Raw genomic sequence first — 11,230 nt, forward strand, 5'->3', positions numbered from 1 at the left:
TTTCTAGAGCTTTCAGGTGGGCTGTTAAGTCTTCAATATGAGCTTTCTCTGTTTTCTTTAAGTGGGCACTTAGTGCTATGAACTTTCCTCTTAGGACTGCTTTCATAGTGTCCCCCTATTAACTCTTACAACATATATTAGCCCATTATTCTTGTCTGTGGTAGCCACGTGGCTTGGTACCTTATTCGACGAGGCAGTCACATCTTGCTTCTTCTGTGGCTGGGTCATGACTGTAGACTAGGACTTTCTTCTTCCCAGAATTCTCCTGTTCTCATTGACCCACCTCTACTTCCTGGCTGGTTGTCCTGCCTATACTTCCTGCCTGACTACTGACCAATCAGTGTTTATTTAAAATATAATTGACAGAATACAGAGCATTGTCCCACACCAGGAGGTGGTGTGAGAGGGAGGCTCTGGCAGCTGGGATGTTCTGCTCTTGAGCATATTGAATGAGAGGACCTGGTCACTGGCTGGAAAGGGAGCTTTGGCTGGATGAGTTAGCATACCACCATGTTACTTTAATTCCAGCACTCAGGAGGCAGAGGCAGGCAGATGTCTGTGAGTTCCAGACCAGCCTGTCTACAGAGCGAGTTCAGAACACCGAGAAACCTGTCTCAAAAGCAACAACCCTGCCCCCCCCCAAAAAGAAAGGGAACTCTGTGGACTGCTTAATAAGGAATCTTCTGAGCGAACAGCTCATGGATAGGGACAGCAGAGCACACTGGAAGGACAAGGCAGGCAAGCTACTAGGCACAGACAGTCAGGACTGAGTGTATTCCAGAAAGAGGAAGAGGTTTGGGAGCTGTAAAGGACATTCACCCATGGACGGGCATGGTTTCTGTTAGGCCAAAGTTAGAACCACAACAGAGTCACCATTATCCTTTGTGTCCACTGGCAGGAGCCTCTCCTAAGTGTTCTATTGCTCTATCTAGTTTTCCTGTTCTGTTGTGCCCTGATCTTTCTGACATGTCACCTTGGAGAGCCTTGAGTGTTATGCCTTTTTTTCTTTTGGAGCATGGCTGGTTTGATGCCCTACATCTTCCTTATTTTCATGGCTGCTGGTACTTGAGCTTGAGAGACCTTGGGCAATGGAAGCTCTGATACTACTTGCTTCACCTGGTCTTGGCATCTCCTGGTTGTGGTTCCTTGTCAGGGTAGCCATCTCACCTTTTCTTCAATAATTGAGACATATTCAGAGTATCCCCGGGCCATGCCACATTGTAGACTGTATGCTAGACTGTAACAGCATAAAATCAGCAGGTGGCACTGTGACACCAGGGCTCTACTTGGCATGGGGCTGAAGCGTAGAAGAACTTGGATGTACAACTTATGTCTGAAGGGATGGCTTCTCAGCTGAGGCTCTTCTGAGCCACATCATGGGACTTTTCAATTGGACTTGGTCCTTTTCCCATTTCGTGTTCATGTTTTTCTCCTGTTTGCTCACTGAGGCAGATAGGTGAAAAGTCCCTGTGAGCCATGTTTCTTTACTTGATGTATTTGGCCTGTTTCTCTAGAGGCCAGAGAGAGATTCAGCTTCTCTTGCCTTCTCGTTTACTCGGCCTTTTATGAAAGCATTGTAGCCCCGCTGAGCATCCAAGATTATTTTACCAAGAACACCAAGTTGAGTTCAGGTATTTGGGTGCCAAGGACACATCTGTATTCCGTTAAGTGTTGTTCTCTGGGCTTCATGTCTATGCTTGGATTTAGGATTTAGTTAATCTGAACCCTGAGCTGTTGTCAATGAGTACCCTAGACCTTTAGAAATTCTCTTTGACTCTTTGGTTTTTACTTATGCTGTTTATTTTTGTTTGGTTTTTTTGAGACAGGGTTTCTCTGTGAAACAGTCTTGGCTGTCTGGAACTAGCTCTGTAGACCAGGCTGTCCTCAAACTCACAGAGATCTGCCTGTCTCTGCCTCCCAAGTGCTGGGATTAAAGGCGTGTGCCCCCACCTTACCTGTGTTTTTTTAAAAAGTGAGTAGGTATGAACAGTTAATGTAACAATGTTCAGAAGATAAAACAAAGCAATGCATGATAGATAACACGGCAGGAGTAGAGGCCATGAAGTAGTCATTTCTGATTTCTGTAGGCTGATGTGTTTTAGGATCAGAGTATGGCAATTCTCAAGCTTGTCCTTGTTCACCATATACCACACTCAGTTCTGGGGGCCTCAAGACAGTGCCTGAGAGGTGACTAGCAAGTGGGATCTGGATGCGTAGCTAGCTCAGTGTGAGAAAGAGCAGTAAAATATTCCAGAAAGCTCACTCCGAGGCTGGCAAATGCTGGAAAGGGCCTAATCTGTCTTGCTGTGCCCTAAGGTTTGGGGAGGAGGGCAGAGAGCTTGAGGTAGTGAATTGAGTTTTCCATGTAGCTTCTCAGCTTCCACTTCAGCCATAGCCCAGCTTGCTCGCTAAAAGAGTGTGAGCCAGCACCCCTGCTGCTTGTTCTATCTTCTCTTTTGTTAGATAGTGTGGTAAATGCTATATCAGCTTGTCCTCCTCCCTTCCCCCAGTGCCAGGCTGCCAGATAGACATGGGTTTTGCAAGAAAAAAATGGGCAGGCTTGGACCTGACAAGCAGCCTCAAACACGGCCCTTCCCCTGTCCCAGGAGTGAAATTAGGTCACCTGGAAAGTTTCTTTTTATTGTCCCTGGTCTGGGAGAGCAGAGATGGCTGCTATAGGGCCAGCCTAAGGTATTTGTAGCGTGATAGGGCAATCTAATAACTGAATATCCTGAGAAAGTGGATACAAGAGCCTGGAGTGTACTGGGGGCTGCTGTGGGAGCATCAGAGGGTACCTCCGCAACAAGAGTTTCCTAAGGGAGGTGGTAGTTGAACTGGCTAAGAAAGGATATGGTGGTTGATGTGTAGAACGAGGTATGTTTAAAGGATGGTGATGGCTTGGCATTACTTCCATACAGTGGGTCAAGCAGAGGAGAAACCAGTCAAATTTGTCAGCTCTGTGGTGGATGTGAATTCTGTACAGATGCCAGTAGGCAAGAGGCACCAGGCACTGGCAGTGGGATTACTAGAGGGTTTCCTCTCTAGAGTTGCTATGGAAAGCGCTGAATAGTGACTTGGGGTCAGGAACAAGGAGGACAGAGTCCGAGACAGCTTACATGCTTGGAAGTACAACAGGAACACACTTGGCAGTGCCCTCTGATGGAGTAAGGGAAGACCCATCTTGGCAGGCTGTGTTTGGAGTGTTTGTGATAACATCAGAAGCTGATGTTTAGTAGGTAGTTTAATTGTGAGTCTGGTAGCAGATAAACACTTTAGGGGATAAAGTTAGCTGGAGGAAAATCTAGAGTACAGAGTAGACACTTGAGGAACATGGCAGACATCTTAGAAGTGACCTGTTAGTAGCAGCGTATGTTACAGAGTGCATATCCTCTGAAAATTCAAGAGTGGTTGGAGGATGCAAGGGCAGGGAATAAGTGGGAAGGAGAGAAGATGGGTGTAACTGGAAATGGCAAGAAAGTTGATGAGGAGAAATTGTAGGCAAGGGCATGAGATGCAACATACAAGGGAAAATGACCCCCAATCAGCCTTGAATGGATTAGAGGCATAGCTCCAACACAGGTGGTACGAAAGAACTGCACTGTGTATGTTGGGGGTGCCAATGAGGGTGTTCTGGAAGGGAAGTGGGAAGTGTCCATGACAGTTAGCCAGAGGAAGGAAAATCCAGACCTCATTGTTATTGTTGTTATCTTCTTAATGGCTGGAAACCAAAGGCCAGAATTGTGAGCAGACATTGTCCAAGATCTTATGCTTGGGTATCCTGGTATATCTGGTATATCTTCTGTAGCTATCCTGAACTATCTAGGAAACCCTAGTTTGCGATATCTGAGGAATGCCTTGGATAGCACAGAAGATAGCTGTTGCATTGTTGTTGTCATTCCTGATAGTACTGCCTTTCTGGTTGTGTCATCTACCACTGGGGTGACAGCTGTGGACACTCCCTAGCAGCTATCTGCCTGTCCAGGTAGGAGTGGGAACCCTTGGTTTTACTCACTCATCTTTGCTAGGACCCAAAAGTGTCCATAGACCCCATCTTTACCATTAGGTGGCATGCATTGGTGTCGCCCCCACCCCAGCCATTTCTAGACATGGAGTGGGCTTTCTTTCTTAAACTTTTAGAGATCTGTTCGGGAACCAGGAAGCTTCTGTGTTGGGAGTTGCTTTTCTTTCTGGCTTCTCTGTTACTTCTGATCACTGTATGTCAGGCCCATGACTTCTTGCTGGCTGTTGGAGTGCTTGGTAACTTCTTCTGCTTTCAGGGCTTCAGCCCAGTGGGGGGCAGGCTGGTGGGCAGCTCGAGGCTGAGGCAGGGAAACCTGAGCTCTAGGCCACGAGGTCTGGGCCGCTAATTTTAGAGAGCACATGTCACTGGAAACTCTCCTCTCCTGCCAGGAATCAACAGCCTGGTTCTCACTGTGCCACCGGAGACCCCTGGGAGTGTCTCCCCAAAGCAAGACCTACAAGACCCCTCTATTCCACATGTACATTCCCAAAAAGGGTTCTTCTAGAGCCCTGCAGAGCCTGGGCTGAGGGTGAGAATAGAGCTCTGTGCTTCTGGTTCCCTTGCCTGCCCAGGCTGTAGATGGAATGACGGAGTGCCAATGCATCATGGACCAGAGAGGCCAGCCCTGGAATAGGCTACCAAGGCTGCTGCTGCTCCTCTGAGCAAGCAATTTTGTTGAAGTGCCCTGGAACAGGCATCAGGCATGTTTTTTTCCTTTTTCCCCCAGGCCTCTGCATGCACTTTGCCTGACTCCAAGTGCTGTGGCTAGACTTTCCAAGACATGTGGGAAAGTACTCTCCTTTCTTGGCTGCCTGAGCAGTGTCTTTCTCAAGACTGTAGCAAGTCCTTTTGTCCTCTATCTAGTCTTACTGTTCAGGGACCAGTGCTTATCCCCACTTGCTATCTGTTTACCTTTCCAGATGCTTGAGACAGGCAACAGACACCTGTGTCCTGGTTGGTCTTTCTCTGTTCCAAGTAGTGAAAGACAACCCCAGTTTGAATGCTATAATATACTAGCTACACTATGGCAGCTGGTTGTAAGATGTGTTTGGGAAGGGGGTTTGGAGAAGAGTTTTTTCTACTCATGTTGGGACTTGGAAGCTGAGAGAGAACGTTTTTCAATGCAGGTAGATGGGAATTGGAATTATAGTTATATGAGTTTCTGTCTCTTTATCTTAGATATATTGCTTCATCCTGATGAACCAAAGTTTTCTGTCAAATGAGGGTAGCAAAAGTAACTACCTCATAAAGTAGCTATGAGGAATTCACTTGGCATGTTGGAAGTGCCCAAATTTGTTTTTCTGACATTGTTCTCTTAGGGAGGCAAGCCTGACCTCGCAGTGAGGCAAACAGTGCTGAGGCTTGTCTAGCACATCTAGGCCCTTACCTGGAAAGTGCTGGTGGTTTAAGATCTTTTTCTATATAGCTAGGCCATGCCTGGGTGTGCTTCTGTTTCCAACCCCTCCCTGAGATACTTCCCAGAGCCCAGTGTAACTGTTTGGGGGAGGAGCCAGAGGACAATTCCTGGGCCCCACTTTGTGTTGCCAGGTCCAGGCTGGAGGCAGTCTAAACAGGTAGCAGCCAAGAAGTGTTCCTGCCAGGCCATTTGCTCTCGTGCTTCTTACTTCTTCCTCTTTTTGTAAACAATTGCAGCTTACTTAGACGCCTGGTAACTCTCATCTCCCAGCAGGCCACACTGCTGGCCTCCAATGAAGCCTTTAAAAAGCAAGCAGAAAGTGCCAGTGAGGCGGCCAAGAAATACATGGAGGAGAATGACCAGCTAAAGAAGGTGAGTTAAGTCTGTCTTCTAGAGCCACATTTCTAAGGGTCCACAGGGGTCACTATTAGGCTGGGACCCATGTGAGAGTGCTGTTGCCTGATAAAGGAAGTTTTTAGTGGGGAGGGTGTGCCTGTTGAAAGAATCTGGGGTGAGTCTGGTGCCTTTTGTTAGCTGGTGGAGGCACAGTAGAGGAAGAGGGTATACTACTATTGTATCCATATGCTGGTGCCAGTTGCAGTTTTCTCTGATGAGAATAGATCTTCTGGAAGCAGGGACTTCTGTTGGGACTCTCAGCTGCTTATTCTTCAGAAGTTAGCTGTCAGTGCAACACTTCCAGCAACATGGGACTAATGGACCCCTTGGTACTAGGGAAGAAGCAGAGACCAGTTTGTTAGTCTGTAAGAGGAGGTGAAGTGTTAAGCTAGGAAGGAGAGTGATGGTTTGAAGATGGGTGGGGTGGATAGGAACAAATTTTGGGGGGGCGTTTGCTACAGGAAGAGAAGGAATAAGAGTAGTTAGGTTATCTGGGCAGAGAGTTCCAGGTGACAGCAAGTTGAGCTCTACTGGTGGGAAGGTAGGTCTAGGGGCCAGGGTAGGCAGAGTGTGTGGCCTATGAGCTTGCAGCAGGTGCCCCTACTGGCTATTCTCCTTTCCTCAGCAGCTAGCCATAGCCTGGTCCATGCCTAGGAGCTTATAGTGAGTGGTCAGTTCTGTCTTGACATTTCCAAAAGTGCAGGTAATTGCTGGAGGTAGCTTGAGGAAGTACAGTTCAAAGGAGTGCAGTGGTCTGGAGATGCTTCACCTTCACTCTTCCTAGGGAGCTGCCGAAGACGGAGGCAAGTTGGATGTTGAGAGTGCTGAGGTGAAGTTAGAGGAGAACAAGAGCCTGAAGAATGACTTGAAGAAGCTAAAAGATGAGCTGGCCAACAGCAAGAAAAGTGAGATTGCCCTCTTGTTACACGCCTGCATACTGCTGCCCCCTTGTATCAAGTATTAATAGTATACTTCATGTGCAAACTTTAGAGTTGGGTAGAAACAAACATAGCATTCTGCACCTTTACACCCAAATGTGACTAAGCAAGCTCATGGCTAGAACATTTTAGTGATTTAGGGCTTTGGAGAAGCCCTAGCAGCTGCTGTGCATGCTTTAGTAGTGGTGGGGGGAAGCCCCAGGATGCTTGGGAGCTCAGAACAAAAGGAGTGTCAGGAAGAATTTGTGTGGTCTATGCTCCCTTTCTCCCTTCTCTTTTCCTTCTCCTGCATTAAGTCCAGACACATTCAACACTGTAGGCATTGGCCACTGATACTCTGTAAGGTATCACTGTCACTTAATGCTGGGATTTTGTTCATGGCCTCTCACTCCTGGCCATTCAAAAGGTCACCCCTCCTGAGAACCATTAACATCCCTCCATTGAAGGGACTCATAGGGGCAGTGCTCTGACTTTTTGTTCTGTGTACCTGTTGGGTCTTCCTTTCACCTCTGTAGTGGAAGACATAGAAGGCAGAGACATTAACAAACACTGGAAACTGTACAACCTCTTTTGAGACAGATTCAGAACAATTTTCCATGTTATTCGTAGGTAGGTGTTTTTTCTTACATAATCCCAGTCTTTTAATTTCTTCCTGTATTTATTTGTATCGTTGCTAGAGCTAGAGAAAGCTGAAAATGAGGCTCTGGCCATGCAGAAGCAGTCTGAGGGTCTTACCAAGGAGTACGACCGTCTGCTGGAAGAGCACGCCAAGCTACAGGTCAGTGTCTCCCTACCTGTAGGTGTGGGTTAGAGTTTGGGCCAGGGTCCTGCAGCACAGTTCCTAGGGGAGCTGGGGAGCCTGCTGCTTCTTCTATAGGCCTTGCAGTAGGTCTAGATGTCTTACTGGTGTTGCTCTCCTGCCCTCCCTTGCTGCCTCTTTTGTTGCTAAGTGTGGGCAGACTCAGCTGCTACAACCCTTCATGCAGGAGGTATGGCATGGTACTAGATGCTGGGCTGGAACCTACTAAGGGCAGCTCATATCAGTAGGTTGGCTCTCTCTGCTTTGAGCCCTTACTACCTTAAATCCAGTGACAAGCCCTTAAAGAGGGAGTACTTATCATTCTAGGCTATTACCAACTGTGGTAGGGGTTTTATCAGGAACATGCTTGGGAAAGCTGGGTGTGGTGGCCACACCTGAAATGCCAGTACTTTAGGAAACTGAGGCTGGAGAATTGAGAAAATTCTAGGTCGCCGGGCGGTGGTGGCGCACGCTTTTAATCCCAGCACTTGGGAGGCAGAGGCAGGCGGATCTCTGTGAGTTCAAGACCAGCCTGGTCTACAAGAGCTAGTTCCAGGACAGGCTCCAAAACCACAGAGAAACCCTGTCTCGAAAAACCAAAAAAAAAAAAAAAATTCTAGGTCATCCTAGACTAGATACTGTAACCCTATCTCAAAAAACAAAACCCTTCAATAAGTAGGGATCTTGTTCTAGCTACCTCTCCTGTGGGATGCAGGGGGAGTAGTGTTTGGCAAGTGAGGAGAAAGCTTCAAAGGGTGCCTCACCTGGTAGGCTCTGGTTGTTGATCTGAGTTTTTAGGCTAGCCTCACAACTCCAGGTATAGCTGGAAGCTTAGGTGGTCAGGAAGATGAGTGGAAGGAGACAAATAGATATTCCTAGATTTGTTTGGTTTGCATTAGGTAGTGAGTTAGAGGGAGAGCCCAGCCCCACAGGGAGTCCCTGTGCCCTCAGAATATACCAAGCATCTGGAAAGGACTTGGGGGTTGGGGTCTATGTGTCCATGCACATGTCCACACATGACTATGGACACCAGAGGAAAACCTTGGTATCACTCTTCAAGAGCTATCCAACTTATTTTTATGAGACAGGATCTCTTATTGGCCTATAATTTTTAAAGTAAACTAAGCTGACTAGCTATAGAGATCTGCCTCATATGTCTCCCAACTCTGGAATAACAAGTATGCTCTACTTTACCTGTCTTTTTATGTGTTCTGGGGATTGAACCTAGGTCCTCATGCTTTTATGACAGATATTATCTCCTGACCCCTAAGGATTTGGGTTTTAAGAACATCAGTGCGTAGCACACAATGGTAGAAAGGCCCCAAATTGGAACTTAAAGGTTGGTGGTCTGCTGTGTGCTCTAGAGGAGGTCTTGGTTCTGCTCTCATTGTAGTAAAAGAGAGCTGCAGTTATCGCCTCCAGCTGCCACTGCACCTGATGGGGCTCAGTTCCCTGTGGTCCTGCCAATCCTCTCCTGGCAGTAGGTACAGGGTCTTCCCTAGTGGATGGATGGGCTGATACACTCACCCTGGCAAGCTTTTGGGTACTGTTGAGGGTAGGGTACCCTGTTTGCCTGGGTACTTGCTATTAACAGGAGAGAAGAACCAAGTGTTTGGGGGCATAATACTAAAGGCCCAAGGGCTTGGGGATAGGCTCTGCTAACTTACTTCTTTGGGGTTTCTTTCCTTTTCTAGGCCTTAGTACGTGGTCCCTCGGACAAGAAGGAGGAGTAAAGGCTTGTTTCTCCCCCTCCCTGCAACTGGCTTCCTCCTGATCCGTGCTCACTGTTTACTACTGAGAGCTTACCCTCTCCCTCTGGTACTTGGGTTTATCCCCTTCTACTTCCCCAGTTTTTTTCCACAGCTTACAGATCATTATTTTGACTCCTTTACACATACCTGCCATCAAACCAAAAGGGACCTGATTTTGTTGCTCATTTGGAGTAATTTGCCATGGTCCTGCCTGGCCAAGGCACTTTCCAGTCCTAGAAGTGTAGAAGAGCACTTGTGACCTGGCCTGCAGTTGAGCCCCATTTATTTTGCTGTATGTCCTTAAGGTGGTTGTGAGGCAGGTCAACTGTTTTATCCTGAGGACAATAAATGTTGTTAGGTTACAAGCTGTTTGTGTCTGAGGTTTTGGGGATGGTTCTGCTTCTGCCCTCTCAAAACTGAAGAGTGTCCAGAAGGTTGCACAGGTTCAGTGTGACATTCTTCCTTTCCTTGGATTTGTTCTTAGCCCTTGAAGAGCAGGCTCACGCTTGCCCTCAAAACTCCTGTTTTCTTTGCCCCTGTTCTTCCCCCTCTTGTTCCGCTTCAACCAGGACAACTCCACTTTATGGCTCTTAGGGAGTGTCTGTCTTGTCAGCCTCCCTGGGAGCTGGTAACTGTCTGGAAAGCCAGGTAAACCAGCAGGACTTCCTGGTACTTTCTCTGGGTTCCTATTCATCACATTTGGGACAGATAGAATGTGGCAGAGCGCCACCAGTCATTCGCTGCCCAACCCCCTCCTGAAGGTTTACAGTGTGACCTCTGACTAATGCTGACTGGGAGAGGAGACTGTCCTTGGCAGTGACCTAGAACTGGCTAGGGCAGAACAAGGCAATAGAGAGGGGCTGCAAAACAAGAAGGGACTGCAGAGTGCTTGTGTCTCTCTACTGCCCACCGGCTATGAAGATTTACAGGATGGGATGGGGTCCTGCCTCTGCACTGACTTGTTTTTCTGACAAGTCCATGCCCTCATTGCTTACTTCCTTAGAGCAAGATCAGCCTGCAGCTAAGTTTCCCTCTGACAAGGCACAAGAAAGGGCCTGTTCCTGATCAGATGCTTGTCACCCTCTCCTCCCTGTTAGCCTTCCTGCTCAGGGTGTGTGCTATGCCTACTGTCTGTGAAGACTAAAGAGGGATTGTGGGAGCTGGTTAGTGTCTTTTGGGATTGGAGTGACTCCTGAAGATGTTGATATTGGCTAGAGGTTGACAAATAACTGTGTTCCTACTTCTGTCTGGGATTAGGCCAAGCAGCTGCCTTCCCAAGCATCCTGTCACTCTTACCCATCCTCAAAGCATGGCTGCCCTGTAAGGAGGCTGCCCCTTTCCCAGCAGTCTAGAGGCAGTGCCCATGAGGGTAGAGGTAACACCCTCTGGTTGCTATGCCAAGGCATAGGACTAGTCTGCTTTTCCAGGAAGTGTTCCGGACTACTTTGGGCTTCCCTAAGCTTGCTTGTCTGTGCTTTGGAAGGCTAAAGTCCAGATCACCTCTCCTGCTTTTCTACTCCAACCCTGACCACTCTCCTCTCTGGCCCAGCTCCTGGGACAGCCTGTCTGATGGTTCTCCACTCTATTTTCTCACTCTGCTTGAACTTTTTGGTCTCAGTTTCCTAAACCCTTGTATAAAAGCCGATTTCCTGAGTAAATAGGCCCCATCTATTGTAGCATCCAGTGAAGCACACAGTGAACTCTGTGAAGTTGCCTTTCTGTGATGCTACCATTTTTTTTGTATTTGGTGTTGTGACAGTTTGCTGGGAAGGCCTTTAGTGTGACCCCCACTAGGGTTCTTATCCAGAATAGATACTTGGTGGAGAAAGCCTGAGACTCTAAGCTCCTGGGTGGAGTTAGTTGAGAGAGAGAGAGAGAGAGAGAGAGAGAGAGAGAGAGAGAGAGAGA

The 11,230-nt window shown here is 47.7% G+C and overlaps 1 protein-coding gene across 1 annotated transcript in view; it reads left to right on the forward strand.

Moving 5' to 3' along the window:
- Bcap31 (B cell receptor associated protein 31) overlaps positions 1-9,687 on the forward strand; it is a 42,525-nt gene extending 32,838 nt beyond the window's left edge. The window contains exons 6-9 of the mRNA XM_005371812.3: positions 5,675-5,810; positions 6,619-6,739; positions 7,450-7,550; positions 9,266-9,687. Coding sequence (XP_005371869.1) covers positions 5,675-5,810; positions 6,619-6,739; positions 7,450-7,550; positions 9,266-9,304 — 397 coding nt within the window. The 3' untranslated portion in view covers positions 9,305-9,687. The remainder of the gene's footprint in view (positions 1-5,674; positions 5,811-6,618; positions 6,740-7,449; positions 7,551-9,265) is intronic.
- Positions 9,688-11,230: the final 1,543 nt, after the last annotated feature.

This window comes from Microtus ochrogaster, unplaced genomic scaffold (assembly GCF_000317375.1).
Source record: "Microtus ochrogaster isolate Prairie Vole_2 unplaced genomic scaffold, MicOch1.0 UNK129, whole genome shotgun sequence".
Lineage (NCBI taxonomy): Eukaryota > Metazoa > Chordata > Mammalia > Rodentia > Cricetidae > Microtus > Microtus ochrogaster.